The 20365-nt window shown below is 29.6% G+C and overlaps 1 protein-coding gene and 1 long non-coding RNA gene across 4 annotated transcripts in view; one reads left to right on the top strand and one right to left on the bottom strand.

Annotated features, from left to right (window-relative positions):
• LOC149059919 (uncharacterized) overlaps positions 1–12229 on the top strand; it is an 83573-nt gene extending 71344 nt beyond the window's left edge. The window contains exons 2-3 of the long non-coding RNA XR_016189674.1: positions 8335–8429; positions 11793–12229. This is a non-coding gene — a long non-coding RNA (uncharacterized LOC149059919). The remainder of the gene's footprint in view (positions 1–8334; positions 8430–11792) is intronic.
• Positions 2265–20365, bottom strand: part of LOC149059920 (uncharacterized) — a 31853-nt gene continuing 13752 nt past the window's right edge. For all 3 annotated transcript variants that reach the window (XM_089217099.1, XM_089217100.1, XM_089217098.1), the window contains exons 3-6: positions 16606–19135; positions 15422–15521; positions 14764–14913; positions 2265–2654 (exon numbers count right to left, since the gene is read on the bottom strand). In XM_089217099.1, coding sequence (XP_089073225.1) covers positions 17607–19135 — 1529 coding nt within the window. In that variant the 3' untranslated portion in view covers positions 2265–2654; positions 14764–14913; positions 15422–15521; positions 16606–17606. The remainder of the gene's footprint in view (positions 2655–14763; positions 14914–15421; positions 15522–16605; positions 19136–20365) is intronic.

Below are 20365 nucleotides of genomic sequence, written 5' to 3' on the forward strand. Positions count from 1 at the left end.
GTTTTTTGTGTCAACTGTTATGTTCTGTAAGTTATATATGCAATATGCATATATATAAGTTATATATGCAACTGTTATAGAGGGTGGGGGGGCACAAAAATTGAAAATAGCCCCCCCTTGATGTTTTATCAAAACCGCCACTGCTTAGAGACTGTCGTCTGTTGTACTTTATTAGTACTGGCCACTGGGTCATACGGCCGCGTCTATTATTAATAATACATTTTTTTCGATGTGCCACGACCACGCAGAAAATTCATATTTTAATATTTTATAAGTCATATTGGTTTATTGATCTTAGGTCATATTTTTTCATGTTGTCTGTCCTATTCTTTTTCAACAAATATTACTAATATTTTATTACCTTCGTTGACTAGATATTCTCGAAAAAACACTGTACATATAGGTATATATAGGTAAGTACATATTTTAACTTAATGTTGATTTTTTTTTCTACTTTCATAATATATTTCTGTACTCGTGTGTTAAATAAATAATAATAAATATAAAAATATAAATTTTAAAGCATATTTTTTTATAAATGCATATATCAACATTTTTAAGTGCATATTTTTGAGATTCTATTTTGTGTTTTTTTAGAGCATATAAATCCGTTTCTTAGTTATTTTGATGGTATATACACAGCCGTCATGAGTGAAAATTTCGGCGTAAGTCCCAAAAAAAATAAAAAATGAGGTAATAAAAAAAAAATGTTTGTGAAATTCGGCTTGTGTAGATGAATATGCCGTACTTATTTCTGAAATTGTAATCCAAACATATTATAATACAATCAATACTCAAATGATTAACAGACCATAAATCTTAGAAAAATTCGTGATGGGTACCTACTACCTACAATTTTTAGGTAATAACGCCGTAAAATCATAAAACAATTAAGGTTCCTAAATTCATGCATTTGCATATCAATCTTGCTAAGTTGTGTTTAATGCTACAGATGACATAGAAATCCATTTCAAGGTACCTACCACGGTGAAATAAGTAGTCTTATTTTGCCTGTTTTTCCATACTTACTTAGTGGTTTTATGCCTATTTGGCATACATTTATGCACATTTCTATTTTATCGGGCATATTATACATGATTTTGATATTTCTATTCATATTATTATATCAATATGCATTTTTTTATGGAAATACACCATGCAAGAATCAACATTTGTCGAAAAAAAACGCTATCTGTTACAATTTTTCATTTTAATTGTGAAATGAAAAAAATAAAACATAATATCTATAAAAAAAAATGAATTATGTTTCAAAAATTGTTTTTGATTTTTTTGAGTGAACATTTTTTATTTTCCATAATTTTAAATATTTAGGTATAGTGCTGTATATAAATGCATATTAAAAAAAAAAACTTTTTAAGGCATATTTCAATGCATATTTTTCCAAATTTGAGTGCTGCATAAGTGCATGCCTATTATTAAGGCATTTTTTAGGGCATGAACTATAATTGAGCCTGCTTAGTTAAGCACTAACGCAGTAAGTATTGTTTAAGATATATACATTTTATCTTAGTCCATAGTACAATTTACTATACAGTGGCGTTAAAATATATACTTACCCATGACTATTGTCGTAGGTGATTTTATTTGGTAGAAGTTTTTTTTTTTGCCTTTGTCATTCTAAATATATTATGATAATATTAGAAATTAGAATTATGATATTATGATTAATATTAATAATATTATCTAATATTAATCATGATATTATTAGAAATTACAGTTAATTGTTATCTAAAGGTTGATAATATTGCATAAAAACTATACTTGATATGTAGTAACGTAATAATTATAAGAAATGCGTGGGTGTAAAAATTATATGTAGAGGTGCCTGATGTCATAGGTACAATTTTAGACTTTGACGCCACTGAGTTAAAATTGTAATTGATGGACATTTTGACTTAGTAACACAGACTGGTTTACTTATCGCAAAGCTAGTCCACCATCGGAACAATTGTTAATTTATTATTTTATTATTTACACGATCACCAATTTCCCTTGCTGTCGTCCGATTGCGTCATCCGGTTTCCAACTCCATTGGGAGTGAAGACCGCACATGTCACCTCTTGGAGAAGGATGGGAGGAGGGTAGCGTAATGTATCTATATAGTGATGATATATACATAGATAAATAGAACACACATTGCCCACTTATGATACGCATTGAAAAAGGCATATAAGGTGGTTTCAATGTAGAAATACAGAAAAAAATTAATAAATATATAAAACTAATATTAATACACACAATATCATATATTCACTCACTACAAACTATTTACATTTTTTTTGTCCTTAACCTATCTTAACCTACAATTTTATATAACTATAACTAAGACTAAAACTATAACTAAAACTAAAACTATAACTATAACTGTAACTAAAACTATAAATATAAATATAACTAAAACTATAATTATAACCGCATTGGGCGGATGTCTACAACTACATTATCCTTATTCTTTTTCTTTTTCTTAAACTTCTTTTTTGACACTGGATCATAAATATTTGGACTTCTTGGATTCATAGCTAGAGGGAACCCTCCTGTTAAGATTTCGATTGGCACCAGCGTTATTCTAGGGTGGCGGGTGCCATCGAAATTTTCTTTATTTATATAATTTGGACTAGAACTCATTGTTTTACCTATAATAATAATATAGAGGACACACATTAACATCGATGATTATCGTTTTAAGTTATCAATTATCATAATTCAAAATACAAAATATACGTAGTTTCATATAGGTAATGATTGTATACTAGCCATTGTGCCCGGCCCGTGCTAAAGATTTATTTTTTTTACAAATTTATTATTAAAAATGCGGGTAAGTCGTGGATGTCGCTCTGCTGTACAGTAGATTACAAGTGGGTTACTGTAATGGATGGAATTAAATTTGAATCCAATAATATTATATCATTGTATACGAAAAACGATTCTGAGCGAAGACGGTTTATCTGTTTAGAATATATTATAGATTTTTACATAATATGTTGTCAATACTCAAACTTTGAATGCTTAAAAAAAAAATTGTGACCATCTATATCTTTTATTTTGCAACTGCTATTGTAAAATTATGTTGGGAGCCTTGTATTAAATTTTCAAATCTTAGAATTAAAAAGAAAAACTTTTATGAATTTATATCTAAGATAATTTGAACATTGCCGTAATTTTTACATATTTAGTCAAAATTTGAACTTTAAATGCTTATAAATAAAAATTGTGACTATATATTTCTTTTATTTTTCAATTGCTAATGTGAAAAGATATTATGAGCCTTGTATTAAATTTTGAAATCTTAGATATAAAAGGAAAATTTTTTATGAATTTCTAGCATAAAATAATTTACGAATTTTTGTGATTTTTACATAATATGTTGTTAAAATTTGAACTTTAAATGCTTATAAATAAAAGTTGTAACTATGTATTCCTTTTATTTTGCAACTGCTATTGTAAAAATATGTTAGGAGCCTTGTATTAAATTTTCAAATCTTAGAATTAAAAAGAAAAACTTTTATGAATTTCTATCTAAGATAATTTGAACATTGTCGTAATTTTTACGTATTTAGTCAAAATTTGAACTTTAAATGCTTATAAAAAAAAAATCGTGCCTACGAATTTTTAATATTTTTTAACTTCTATTGTTACAATGTGTTAGAAGCCTTGTATTAAATTTTCAAGCTTTTCTACCTAACAAATAAATTTTTATCGATATTTATAGAAAAAAAAAACTAAAAAAGTTGAAAAATTAAAATGTCAGTTAACAGCTCAAAACAAATCTAAATATTTTGAAAATTTTATCAAATATATACAATGCCTATATAAAGATTCAGTGAAAATTTCAAGTATCTGCGGTAATTTGTTTTAGAGTTACACCAAAATAAGGAAATCGCTAAAAGTGAAAATCCAATGTTTTAAAAATTTAAATTTAAAATGCTCATAAAAATTTAATGTGAATTTCCGATGGAATTATTGTTTGTGATAAAGATTTAAAAACTTGTAAGGAATCTTGAATTAAATTTTTAAATCTTAGATTTAAAAATAACATTTTTTATGAATTTCTAGCTTAAAATAATTTGTGAATTTTCGTGATTTTTACGTATTTTGTCAAAATTCAAACTTTGAATGCTAATTAAAAAAAATTGTGACTATGAATTTCTTTTATTTTTCAACTGCTATTGTAACAATATGTTAAGAGCCTTGTATTACATTTTCAAGCTTTTCTGCCAAACAAATAAATTTTTATCGAAATTAATTTAAAAAAAACTAATAATGATCGAAAATTTCAAATGCCTATGAATAGTTCAACTTAAGTCGAAATTTTTTGAATTGCATGGTGGATAGAATATACTTATATAAACATTCGGTGAAAATTTCATGTATCTATGGTCATTCGTTTTAAAGTTACATCAAAAACCAAAATCGATTTTGTCGAAAAATGAGTGTGCGTAAAATTTCCCGTTTTTCCCTTAATTTTTAGTTTGTTTTTCTCGATTATAAAGAAAAGTATTAAGAATTTTTTACATTTGACCCCCCAAAATACCAACTAGATTCACTTTCTGATCGAACGAGGTACTGAAGTCAAAATCGAAGCATTTTTACTGCCCCAAAACGTGATGACAGACACAAAAAAAAAAAAAAAAACACACACATCATGGTAAAATCAATACATTCATCGCTCCGCTCAGAATCTAAAATATTGCATACACCATATTATTTGAGATAATTTTAAATAATATAATAATTAATATAATTTAATTTTTAACAGCTCTCTGGTGTGAACATTTTTAGAAAATAACTCTACTTAACCTAATCTAATAATTACCTGACCATTGAAGGGATCAATGTTAATAATACCGACCATTTTATCTATACGGTGGTAGGTACCTATATAATTTGTGTGATACTGAAAGGTGTAACAGAAAGACTCGACAAAAAAAAAAAAAATAATGTTAGGTAGTAAAAGAAAAAGATTCAAAAAAAAAAACACTATTATACCAAAATATCAAATCTTGTCTAATTTTGATTAAATATCTATGTTTAAAAAAAATATATATATTATTTTCACAGCAAGCCCCGCGTTCAAATCTCTCTACGCCAGTTTTGGTAAAATTAATTTCGCGGTCCGCATCACATCAATGTGAATTTATTTAATGGAAGACATTACATTAATTGTAATTTTTACAAAAATAATTATCAATTTATTCAATAATTTTAATTTATTTTGAGTGATAATCACTGTTACACTAATGCTTATATTTTTAAAAATGTTATGAATATAATAAAACCATTATATTTTTCGATTCTGTAGTAAATAATATTTACAAGAGGTTCACTAATTCGGCTAGGTGATACTAATAACACTAATAACAGAGGTTTCGAATTTCGTTCAGTATTACAGTGAGGTTTTTTTTAAAAATGAAAATTAATTTTTCATGCACGATGTAACACAGCTTGAAAAACAGTTATCAGCAATTTTATTGCAAAACAAAATATTTTTTAGAATAAAACCTGCCCTGATAACGGTCGACATCTAACCTAACCTATCGTTGAAATTTTATTCAGTAGTTTTTGACAAAAAATAAACCCACAAATTGATGAGGCTCCTTAAATATTATATTAATGTACAGCAAGAAAATAATATGTTTAGAATAATATTATACAGCAACCTACCTATATCATATATCATAAAATAAAAACAAAAATGTAATATTTTATTATTTTAAATTGTGTACTTACAAAATATAGACGTCAGGATCAATAATAAAGAAAGAGCTGATGTTGTACCTAGTTGTCGTTGTGGCGGACTAATAACATGAATTAAGGACTTTCAGCTCACGAAGAACCCACGTCGTGGCGATGACTCACTAATACAATATTATCGGAAATACATTGTGATATGGCACATAATTCAATCCTATTGAAGAATAAAAATAATCTAAGGTCCTAATGGTATAATTATTTTCTACATGTACTTTGTGGCCGACAACAGAAATGCTGATAATGCGTTAAATCCTATAATGTGATTGTCATAATATATGGAACCAAAAAATTATCTCATTCGTTGCTTTACCATTATTTTGTCAAAATGTAATATATATTATAATATTATAATAATACATATAGCATGTTGTAGACAATACAGTGAAGCGAATGACATAAAAAAATAAAAACATTAAGATAGATTATTGAATGCGATTAACTATAAGTGTGGTCTGTTTTACAATTATTTATTACGTTTTATACGAGAATATAAGAATAAGAATTTCAATGAAAAATATCATTTAGTGGTGGTGGAGAGAGGAGGTCTAATAATATGTTAACGGGTTGCCCAGCCTAACCTAACCTACGACTGATGCAGGAATAGGCGCAATCGAGGAAATTTTTCTGTGTAGGGGGAGGAGGTTAAAATTTTATCACCAGTACAAACCTTGGTTGATATTTTAATATAAACTAGGGGGGCTATGGATATAACTGAGGGAAATGCCCCCCCCTCCCCAGTTCTCCTAATTATGCATATGAATACTAGTAACTTCCCTCAGTCAGTAAACGGACTTAGTAGTGAGCTTTACCCCCCTCTCTACCCTCCCCCTTCAAAAAAATAAATAAATAAATAAACAACCTGAAGGGTACATTTAAACTCTCACAAGTCTTTAATAACAATCTAATTTCAATACCAAAAAATTAAATTGTAAATATAATAAATTATACACTTAATAATAGTTTATATCAATTTCAAATTTAATTTAATCTTCATGATAGATGATGATGACATCATTTAAGATAGATTTAATTCATTATTTTTTGGTCTATAAACAGTTTGTAATTTATAAGACAGTTTTAATATTTACTTCAGGTACACATTATGATAGACCAGTAGAATTTTTACATTTTAGGTAAAATACATTTTTAATATTACTGTTATTATAATATAATCATCAATCATAGGTTATGTTTAATTGTTTAATATTAAGTTTAGTATGATATAATGCAATATAATATAATATAAAATAATGTTGTCATTTATAATTTTATGGACTTTGGAAATAGATTTCATATTATATAAATATAAAAAACAAGCATAATGTATAAACGCAGAATGTTTTGTTGGATAGGTAAGTGATATGATTTCATCAAGCTTTTTCCATCACGTCATTTAATCTTACGAATATTATTTATAATCTACCACAAACAGTAAGCTTGGATGGTATACATTGTGTCATAATTTCCACATATTAAATATTCGTTACATCGAAATAAAACAAATTTGGATCATAGAAAAATGAACAGAAAACAACACACGTCATAATCGAACCGATAAAATATAACATTCATCGCTCAGTTTGTAATTTAAAATACAGATGATTTCAAATGACTCAATACACTTAAGTATTTTACATAATTATATAACATTACGTATATGTGTAATGAAAAATATTTACACAATTTATACGTATATAGGTACATATTGTATAATATTATGCATAAAGTTGGTATATACCGGGTGACCAAGATTAGGTCGGGTTTTGTTCTAAAAAAAAATGGTATATATACCTAATATGTTTGAATAAAAACTTTTTAAATTATTCTTAAGTATTTCTGACGGAAGAATAAAAATAAAGATGCAATGATTTAATTTATGGCCGAAAAATCAGAATTTTATTTGAATAGATTCATTTTGAGGGAGAGAATGTTTGGCGAAAACGCCGTAGCCACACATAGGCTGTAACTGGAAAACCTCACGAACGAAATAATTTTTGTTCTAATCAATATAAATAAAAAATTGAATTTGAATTTTCAAAAAGCAGTTTAAATCAGATTTAATAACTATTTTTATTTTCAGTATTTAAGAATAAAAATTTAATAATATTCAGTAAAAAAAAAAAAAAAATTAAAATTTTGATTAGAACAACTCATCCTTCAGGCCTTTATATTATGTTATATTATAACAGTTACACCCGGTACATAAATAATTTTTAATTAAATTCTGCTTCACTGCACCATAGCAATAATGTTAGTTTGATAATAATAATTGATAACATATTTATTATTATGAAATAACGCCGAACACAGACAGCCTACACCAGTCCACTACATAAACATCCAAATTAAGTTGTACGCTTTTCGATATATTACATTATGGGTACCTAATTATATAAAGTCGATCGTTTAAGCCCTATTGTTCGAAGCTTCGTGGTAACAAACTAGATAATATTAATATTGAGTTTTGATTCATCGTCCCGCCCGCATTCGTTTTATTGCCTGATATTTTTTTTTTTTGTTATTTGTTTAGTTAAAGTGAATCGTCTCTCGTTTATATTTCAGCGGCTGTGTTGAACACCGTCGACGGCGTAAACAGACTTCTCAGACGACTAGACCACAAAAGTTTAAAAGACAAACACTCCTCCGTCAACACTACCGTAAGTACCCACCATTTTTAATTTGGTTGCCAAATATAATAGGTAATTTTATATTATTCAAAACATACGTGTGGCTACCAAATAAAAATAATTAAATTTTAATGTAAATTACATTTTTTTTGATTGTTCTAAAACTATGATTTCCAAGAATTTAAACTTTTGCATAGTTTTTCATTGCATTTTTAGAACGTTTGTTATTTTTAGAGCGTTTTTAGTTATTTGAGGCATTTGAACATACTTCATTACCTATAACATTTATTTTGATAACTTCCTAAAGAAAAAAATTCACTTTTGAAATATATTAAGTGGCTTACACACTAATACACCCGAAATAAAGTTTTTGAGTATCTTTTAAATGCATTATCTCGTTAAATATTTATTTTTTTATAAGTGAATTAAATTTTAGTTAATTTTTAAAAGTTTTTACCTCGGTGCATTATATTGTATTTTTTAAGGCGTTTTTCTTGTATTTAGAAAATTTAAATCCGCTAATAATGTAATCAGGTAATTTTATTTTTGTGTAGAAACTTATACGATTATATATAAAATTTAACTACGAATAAAATATAAATGAAACATGAATATAAATAATTTAATATGTTCAACTTATACGATTCCCCAATTTGTATTACTTTTATTTTAAGACGAGAGTGGAAGAGAATTCGAAAGGCCGGGGTACCTGCGCAGTGATTATTTTATAATATTAACTATAAAAATATTACCATAATTTATTATTTTATTTATTTCCATACGGCATGCATATTTAATGAAATAGGAACGTTTAGATTATTTTTATGAGACCATATCATTACGAAATTTACTGTTAATTTAGTTATTATTTTAACATATCTAATATTTTGGCGACAATCAGATCAAAAAAAATAATATATCTTAGACACGTCATCGATGATTAGTCATCATCTCATCAGTAGTCCTGCGCTGTTTACGTTTTTATAATATTATCTTTAGAGTAATAAATATAACGCATGCAGATAGATAATACAATACATCCCATCCATTTTAAACGCTACAGCAGCAGCAGATTTATCGAAATCAAATAATATGATATAAGCATTTTCTGACGAATTTTGGCCACAATTATAATTATTATGCAAAACCAGTGACTGAACATTGTACTGTATTATTATGGTTCCCGTGAAGACACAATATTGTTTTATTTTTGAAATGGTGGGTAATAATGAGTATGGTTAGCGGTTATTATCGCTATTCATTAACGTTACTGGATGATATCCGACCTATAAGGAATGACAAATATAATATATGATATACAATTATTGCTTAAAACTGATCAGTCTGTCAGAAATCGTCAATTTGTTCGAGTGTCATCGTTATAGCTATTATATATATATACATCGTTCAATAATGGATTTTAAAATCGTACCTGGTGAACGAACAAATAATTTAGTCATCTTTGAAAATGGAAAATTTTTCAAAACAAAGTTTGTTCGACGTTTAAGTGCGTACAAGTGGAAATGCATCAATAAAAAATGCAACGCAAAAATATATATCGATGAACATTTAAGCAATATCTTGAAATACGACATTAACCACAAAAATCACGAACAACTATCGTCAAAACATTTATATGCGAAATTATTTTCTAACCAACTGAAAAGAAAACTGGCCGAGTGCACGGAAAGCGTTTCGAAAATTGTGAATCGGGAACTATTAAAAGATCCTCAAATTCGAAAAATCATTACGAACAACGATATTTACAATATTAAACAATGCATACACCGAGAACGAAGAAAACACACTTCTTCATTTCCGAAAAATCGTGTTGAAGCGACTGCTGACCCAAAAATGAATATTGAATTAAAAAGTGACAAAAGTGACGAAAGTGAGTTTCATTATTAAAAATTCGGTTTATTCAGATGCGAGTGTTTTTATATACAGATCGAAATTCATAGGTAACCTGACGGTGATTCTAAACACGTCCAACTTAACCTACGATGGTATATTTTTATCGTGTCCAAATATTTTTTAACAACTTTTTTCAATTTACTTGTCTAAAAAAGTGTAGATTTCACTTTATATAATAATATATTACATGACAAAACCGAAAAAATACAAAATATGATTTAGAGTTTAGTTTTTTGAACACTAAATATTTCAAATAATATTCTGATCGGTTATGGTAGTGCAAAATTGATATTTTGGTCATATCGATAAAAACAATAATTGTGAGCATATTTCGTTTAATTCAAATTTGGCGGTGAAATATCTATTAAATCAGATTACAAGAAGAATGTAAAAAAAAATATAAGCTACAGTCCGGAATCAGGTTACGAAAAATTGTTAGGTATACCTACTTATGTTTTATTTACCCATAAGAAGTTTCTAAATGTTTTACAAAAGATTGTATGTCAGACCGACCTGAGAAGCTTTCGAGATTTTATCCTGATATTTGGATTTCTTTTTATATTAGAGATATATTTTCATCTGTTAAAATCACAAAAACAGTTGTAAATATTTTCATGCAAAACTCAATTTTTTTTCGTTTACAGAATCGCCTACCAAGTGGATGACTACATTTTGTTCAGAAACAAATAGAAATATAATTTTAATGTACAACAGATAATTTTTCATTAATCTCACTACAAGCTTTGTTTATAGAGGTGAATTCATTTAAATACTTAACTTTAAAACTTATATATTATTTGTAGATGAATAAATAATAAGCAATTGACCTAATATAATATGCATAGGATTCGATTTGATATCAATATAAATAATTTTATTTATATTTTAAATGTATTTATTTTAATTGTTATGAACTACTCATTTATTTTATAACTAAGTACATATCCCACCCCCACCTGAAACTCGCTCCTAATCTTAATATTATATTATATACACTTTTTTAACACACAGGTCTCAATAGGTGCAACATTATTCTCAGGTCAATCCACAGTAAAAAATTAGTAAAAACACTAAATGTGTTAAAACAAATAAATCAATAAAAATTGAATAAGAATTATTTAAATATAAGGAAGCTATGAATATTACTTTATCACTTTGGTATCATCAATTTTATATAATAAAATAAAATTTAGTTTAATATTTTTAATTATACTTTGATTTTATTTGTAAAATGATAATTTAGTGTAAAATGTACAACTTGAAGTTATATATGTTTTATACGACTGGCCATTGAGTATACCATATTATTTATAAAAAGGTATATAATGTATACCAGTCAAACTCAAAGTATTAATATACTGGGTAAATTATTAATACACACGTTTAAGGGAAAGTAAATATTTTCTAGTCATTGAAATATTTTAAATTCAGAACACTATAATTATTTATAAATATTGCATATTATTATTATTGTTACAGACGAAACCAAATACGACGGAAATATGTCATTGGACAACGGTAAATCCGTGTCGTCACCGCGGTCGTCCATCAACGGCAACGTGCAGCCGAAAATCGACCATTTGGACAACGAAGCGCAACGGAAATTGAGAAACAATTTGGACAATATTTTGTTGCAACAGGGGAGGGCCACTGGACAGGACGAGTACATCCGCCCCAGCGTAATCGTGTGGAATCCCGCAGCGATGAGGAAGCAGACGACTTTTGCGCAAAGTCTGGAGGGCACAAGTTCGGCAAACCGGAACACCGAGACCTACTTCCGACCCGTTTGAGTATAACATGATAATAAAGATTATATAGTATATTATAGGCACGTCACACACGACACACTATTTATATGTGTAAAAGGACTTTAAATTATATCCAAATTATAATTATTGTTTTTTATTTACTCGTAACTACAGATGTTTTGATTTGTATATTATATAACGACGAAAAAGATATATTTTTTAATCTGTGTGTGTGTGTGTGTGTGAATTTTATTTCAATAAATTGCAAAATATATTTTTATTTCCTAGTATTTTTTTCATCTGAAAACATTGCCTTTAAATATTATAATGATGATTATAATTAGCACTATCATTGTAAACCACTTGTGGTCATTCATTTTTTTTTATAACTATAAACAAATTTTTCGTTAAAATATATCCCTTTTATTTTGAAAAGGATAAAGCCTATGAGAATGTTACTAATATTCTTCATAAAATACCTACAAATCAAATGTAATTACGATTCTGAGATTAAAAAGATCGATAATTTTTATACGAATTGTCCCCGACTACCCGGGATACACAGAATAGCTGAGTGTGGACGTTAACAAAATCCATACTTTTAGAGAACTCGAACGTTTTAAAATAAAATAAAATAAATTTAGTCCACTTAATGAATTCCACTTTTATACCTACTTGAAAATCGAAAACTAAAATATTGTCATAATATACTTTTTAATTGTGTTATTCTTCAGTTTTTTATACACTATAATGGTACGCGGAATGTAAATAGTAATTCATTTTTAAATAAATAATTTAGTGAAGGTGTGTTTTTCTGAAAATTTAATAAACGTGATCGTAAACGAGTACATTTTTAAAGTGAACTTTCCAAATACTGTGATCTTATATACTATATAAACCTTAAACACTTTTACCATACTATTAAACGTTGGTCATAAAAATTGAGAGTTTCATATATTTCAAAATGATTGATCGTTATATTAACAAATATTGTAAAAATAATTTAAAACTTTAGATGCTATAATAAAAATCCGGTTGTAAATAAGTTATTTCATTTTCAATATCGAAATTCTCAAAAACACAACTTTGCAATAATAAAAATATTAGTTTAACAGGACTTACTCATCGCTTAGATAAATATATTGAATACAATGTCCAAAAAAAAATTTATACTGCAGACGTAATTCGAATACAATATTAGATTATATTGCACCTATTACGTAAAATTATTGAAAATAAAAGTTCTTGTTTAATAGAATGAAGAAATCGCGTGAAATAAATAAAAATAAAAATAAAATCTTGGCCGTCTGTTTTATACGTGACCGTTTCACGTTCGTATTTTTTTTTTTTTTTGTTTCTACTGTCGTCCACAAATGTGTGTGACCAGCAACATTCCGACCGGGTTACACCGCTGACCAACGAGCGTGAATCATGACATGCAGGTTTGGCCTCGGCGATGATTCGCACGCAAATTTTAAATGGGCGTTGATAAAATATTATAATACGCGGTCGCGCACATGTTGTTATTATTATTATTAAGTATACGTCATCGTATTATATTATCTCTGGGCGTTACTATCGTGTCGGGGCTGTGATGAAGTAGACGATTTAATAAGACCAAAAATAAAGATAATGATTTTATTTTAAATTATGATCGAAATATGTTAAATTATTGTAGGTAGTCAGAACTATTAATAAAGACGATTTTGCCTAAATTGAATGTAAAAAATAAATTTTATTTTAAAATGTTACCTACTTATACCTAAACAACGTATCGGTAATAGTTCAACTAACTAAACTTTTATAGCATTATTATATTTTATATAATTTACAAAGTTTGAAATTTAATTTATCGACTTATACATTAATACACTAATAGTACCTATCACTTTTATAACAAGTATGGTCTAAAAATATGCTCTTGTATATTATTGTTGGGGATGTGTTTTTAAAATACCCCTCAAGTAATAAACTTTTTATTTATTTTAATTCTATTTTTCAAACACGACTCCCAGAAATAGGTAAAAGCATAATATATAAATATATATAAACATATATAAATGCATATTATTTCAAACATTAAAAACGGCAATTGGACGTAGGAAGGGGAAAAACGTCGATAGCTCCTCAAAATTTAAACTATATTCGACATGTTATTATTACTGTTATTTGTTTTGATAAATATCTAACAACCTGTTATACCATTATTTGAAAATTATAAAATATTTAGGCAACAAATTGCGCTGGAAATCGTTTAAACTCTAAGACATATGGTTGCGAGTTGCAATGGTCAGATAATAATTAATATTATAATGATAATAAAAACGGAAAATTCACATTTCGAATAACGGAAATCGCGTGAGTTTTATTTTCTACATTATTGTGTTTATAGATATAGGTGTTTAATTGCTAAGTTCGACGTTCAGAGCCTTTAAGTGTTTTGTTTTAAAATGAGAATAAGAATACAATAATTAATATTATTACTTATTTAATGTAATTCGTTATAGATACTTACACTCATATTTTTATTATATATCTATACTAAATGGTGTATGCATGTGTGTGTGTGTGTGGGGGGGGGGGGGGGTGATTCGGGGATTTTGGATTATATTCTAGCTCAGCAAAAAATTCAACCAAATGTCCGTTATTGATCAAAATGTACATAACTAACAATCTAGGTCATATTTGTGTCTAAAACTTACTCTGTAAAATATAATTCAATAAGCTCAAAACTTGCTTGTTTTGTTTCTTGAGTTATGTATTGGACTTTTTACAGCTTTCCACTGATCAGCGTCGGTCGATCTCAATATCGCTAGGTAGTAGATGAGCGTTTAAAAATGTATAACAGGTACCTGAATGAACAACAATAAATAAAATTACACACTTTCTTCAATTTTAATCCTCTAAATAGCAGACAACATTTAATTGAACGAGTATGTTCGGTTTTTGGAGCTGTGAAAACTCTATATATGAAATCTAGTGTATCCGACTACATACAACCAGTGATCGAACTTTTGCAGGGAGATGGAGCTCCTCTACTATTCGGAATTTTTTTTTTTTGGACAACAAAAACACTAATGCCTGAAATATTTGGGCCTGAAATTTTGATCATGTTGTCAATGGTGTATGCAATTTTACATACATGACCGAGAAATGAAGCAAATAAGTTTATATTATATACATTTAAAAATAGCAATCGAATATCAGGAGGCACTGAGGCAGATACAACATAGGTTAATTATAATATAATATTATTATTATTAATTACTATTATTATATTGATACTAATAATATTCTACGTCTAAATTGTGTCTAAAACTACAATGCAAAAATACATAATATAAATTGTTCCAAACTTGCCTAAATATATATTGAGATGAAGTATATTATGTAGGTTCCGTTGAACTGCAACGAGCGCTTATCCGTTCACCGTAATATTCTTAGTAGAACGTATGGTATGCTAAATCAAATTAAATCAAATATTAATAAATTGTAATAAAAATTTACAAAAAACACTCTTACTACGTCAAACGTTTTATTTAAATATACAACAACATGCAAATATATCAAACGAGTGTTCGAATTGGTGATATGGAGAGGACGATAATTTTGATTATGTGTTTCGACTGGGTACGTACACGATAATTAGTCGAAATTATTTTTTGATTTTCAATATAAGTAACTTTTTTGATCAGAAAGTGAATCTAGTTAGTGTCTTTAAAAGGTAAAAATTGAAAAAAAATAGTAGTTTTCGAAAATGACGTGAACCCCATAATAACACGAGTAATTAAGGAAAAACGATAATTTTTTGTTTAACTCTAAAAATATAACCATAGACACTATAATAATAAAACATTCTAACAGTTTTGAGCTATTTATAGTCATTAGAAAAAAAATTTTAATTACTGTTAATAAAAAACCTTAAAATGTCTTTAAACTTTCTTCAGAGGAAATTTAATTGCAAAACAAAAATTTTAAAGATATGTTGACACGATATTTTTGAAATCTGTAGGTATGCATATAAATTCATGGAAAATTGAAGTAAATAAAATAATTAAAAAATTTTTACTTAATTTTAGCATGTTATTTTATTTTTGCGCATATTTAATTACATTATCTTAAAGATATATAAAAATGTAATTTAATGTTCTTGCAATATTTAGTATATTATAAGAATGTATTTTTTTTTAGGAAATATTAACCACATAGTTGTTAATATTTTGATGCATACGTACATATTTTTAAATGCATAAATGTCCTTACTTTCTAATGCAATTTAATAAATCATATGTTTAGATTTGTATGTATAAATCTGTAATAAAGTGTTCAAAATATAGGCATAGCGGGGAATGGAGCAAATTCCCAAGAATCTGTGTAAAATAATTTAGCACTTCGAACACAGTATTTAAATTTTTGGATGAGCTCCATAACTTAATATTTTCCAATTCGAGCACTGCATGCAAATATAAAACCACAAAATCATAAAACCATACTACTATATTATACATCTATAGTAGCAAGACAATTATATTATTATAACGCACCCTTCGCACAATGTGGCTTGTACACGATACAATGTATCATATTTCATTATTGCATAAGATACAACGTCGCCTTAATAAGAAACATTGTACCTCCAGCGTCTGGTTTGGACCTTGGATCACGCTGATTGCTCCGTGGGCGTATGACACCCACATCTTCGATATCCCATTTACCTTACCCCCACATATCAATGCTGTCCAGCGGAGCAGAGCCAACAATTCATGGACCTTGAACTGCAGAAGTTTGAGTAGTCAGCCGCCGCATCAGCGCCGTCGTAGGGCCACATGATGAGTCTGCCGAAAGGACCATCTTCGCATACGATTTTCGTAGGCAAAGTGAAGTTGATGATGGGACGATCGGTTATGGGTCGAGTAGGAGATTCTTGTGAGACATCGGAGGGAAGGAATGAGAAGATTAGGATAAGGTCAGTTGAGAGAATTTAGTGCGGGATCTAGGGAAACGTTTAACGGATAACTGGGAGCCAAAAACGAGTAGGATGTGTAGCGTACCATTGATGAATCTACGGAGTGCTCCAAAGATCAAACACATAATGTGACTCATAATATAACCCCGAATATGGCTCAAATTACTTATTTGAATTTATTAGTTTTCATATTTTTTTAAATACAATTTAAGTGTATCATATCCTTATGGTAATATATATATCCTAGATATGACCTATACATCAGTACCAGGTACTATTATTTATCTTTTTATACTATGTACACCTAAGTTTAAATACTAACATAAGTACTAAGTAATTAGTTAAGATAATGATAACAAACTATTAATATTTATTTAATCTTGAATTACTAACCTAATTTAACTACCTAATTTAATTTTCAAAATCACGCCATTTAAGTCTAAAAATGCTAGTTGCTAGTTGCCACTCAAGAAAGTTTAATTTTATAAAATAGTATTTACAATATACACAATAAAATTAATATGATGAGTAAATTCAATAACGTTTAAGGTTGTGTTAATGAGCAGGCACTCAGAAATGTCATGTTGACGTTTGATAACTCATGTCAAACTGATCAAAAGGATTCAGGGGAGAAGTGGCATGCTGATTAGTTACAGTGTTGTTGTCAGTGGTGACAGATTCGCCAATAGTAGTATCTGAAGACCTGCCAGTTTCAACGGAGATGGCCGAAGTGGAATTAGTGGTGGCACGTGACGATGGATTCCTACAGTTTACTAATCTATCAGAAACGCTCCAGGTGGAAGTGGTATGACGATCGGTGGTGGGGGCTGTTGGAGCGCCTGGAGCGGAACGGGCGGTGGTGATCCCAGAGAAACGTACACGTGATGGTGGATTCCTGTTCACACGTGACCTGTTCTGGGAATTCGGAAAAAATCGGACAGCAGAGGGGGGCCTAATGGTGACAGGACGTAGTGGTTGATTTCTATTTATGGGACGATCCGTATCACTCTGGACGGAAGTGGCTTTCTTCGTGGTGCCAGTAGTGTCAGTGGTGTCAGTGGCGGTAGTGGCGGTAGTGGCGGTAGTGGTGGTAGTGGTGGTAGTGGTGGCAGTGGTGGTGACATTTTGTGGTCCTAGATATCCGTTTGCTGGTAGCCATTCTCGGCGGATGGATGTTATAGGTCTATTGACAAGACTACGGAGTGGTCGATTTTGATTTTCGGAGAGGCGTGAATTCCCGGACAAAGTATTAGAAAATCTAGCGTCAAATATTCGAAAACCAGCGGTAGTCTCGGTGGGACTTTCTGGTGAATATTCGTTCATGTCATATTCCATAAAGCCCCAATTGGGAGTGGTGGGCCTATAGGGCCTAGGATCGGATACTGGCCGATGGGCAGTTTCAATAGGACTTGACGGTGAATTTTGATTCAAGAGATTTTCAAATAACGCACTTCGGGCGAGGCCGGTGGATTGAAAACCAAGTCCCTCCCAATCGCTTGCGCTAATACGTGCCGATCGTAGTTGTTCTTCGACGAGATGACTGGCCGTCAGGGTTATCGTTTCTCCAAGCATCTCATTGATTAGGCAGACGCACTGTACTACAGAGGACGGTCGGCCAATGATGCGGATGGCCATTTCATCAGCCATCGGGTAATCGTGGAATTGCTCTAACTCGTCTTCTATGTCAACGGACATGCTGCTCCGGAGACCGCTTAACGTCTCCACAATGCCGCCGCGTCCGTTGATCGTCGACGCCATTTCGAAATCCATCGGGTCAACCAACATCCGGGCGATTACGTTATCGCTGTCGTCCGCGAGACCGCTCAGCAACCGGAACAGCACGTCGACGAACATCATCGAAGTGGTTGCGTTCACGCATAGCAAGCGATCGGTGGTCCGCGGACCCGCCAGTTCCATCACGAGTACACCGGCACCGAATCGGGTACGCGCTGCGTTGTCGTCGATCATCGCCGACACCGTGTCGTACTGGTTACCGTCGTTTTCCAAGATCGTGGGCCAATCGAATACCGGAACCACAAACCTGACTCGAAATACACCGGTCGATGACTTCACCATGAACTGGTGCATCACCTTTGCCAATGTCCTAGCTGCTAACACAAGTTTTAGAATTAAGATAACGTCTCACGGAAACGTTCAGTGTTCACAGACGCAATAGTATACAACGTTCATGAGATAGCTTTTTATCAGCCATCAAGCCGTCGTCGCGGCAGGGCGAACTATTTTCCATGTTCAACTAATAAAACACAACCAACGCGCTTTCAGGGAATATGAGTTACAGAGTGATGTTATTGTGAACAAAATTAACGAACGAAATCGTAGAGGAGATTCGTGTCTGGTTCCATAAAAAGTCCTATTTTTGATTTCTGTAAGACTTCGTTTAATATTTCATGTTTATAGATCATGCCCGTTTTTTTTTTTTATTACCTTTTTCGAAATTTATTTTTAAGACTTCAAATTTAAAAAAAATCGAAAATCGGACTTGTTATGGAACCAGACATGAATCTCCTTTTCGATTTTGTTCATAATATGTGTTTTTACAATAAAATCACTCAGTAACCCATTATATTCTCTTTAAAAGTGCAAAGGATAGTTTTCGGGTACCTACATAATATTTTGATGAGACGTCATTTTATACTAAAAACACTAATCATTATTAATCGTTATATTTTACTGGAAGTGCGCCGAAAACAATCGAGAAAGATATTATAATATTTACATATCGATAGATCGAAAGATATATTAATTAATATTTCCAAGATTATTTTTGTATTTCCTATAACATAAAACGTGGTTAGAGATTAAAAAAAAAAAAACTATACCTAGTTAAAGTAATACTATAACGGATGTGTTAAATTTTCGAAAATTTTACCTTATTCAAAAACTGCGATATGAAAATGTAAAAGGGCCTTCCTTACGAAGAATCAAACTTTTTTTATAATTTTTATTGTACTTTAACTTCGAGCAAAATTCTTTGAAGCATAAAATTAAACGTGATAACACAAATATTGAGCGTCTTATTTTTAATTTAGACAAAATCGAAAATTCACGTCATGTTAATTATTAACGATTTCTCATCAACCAAATTATGTTTTTTGTTGTTATTCATAACATTAATTAACCGTAGAATTCGAATAACTTCCATTGTTAATAATAAATTATTATGTTAAGTGTTTAGGTTCAGTCATTGACACTTGACAAATTAAAATTGTATTCCGAATTATTCGTTCTTTTATAAATCTAAAAATATTTCAAATACGCTGGCAGAACATAAGCTTTTCCGAAAAACTGTTATTCATTAATTGATAATGGACAGCATC

The sequence above is a fragment of the Diuraphis noxia genome, unplaced genomic scaffold, assembly GCF_037042655.1.
Source record: "Diuraphis noxia isolate RWA-SAM2 unplaced genomic scaffold, SU_Dnox_SAM2 contig0001, whole genome shotgun sequence".
Taxonomy (NCBI): domain Eukaryota; kingdom Metazoa; phylum Arthropoda; class Insecta; order Hemiptera; family Aphididae; genus Diuraphis; species Diuraphis noxia.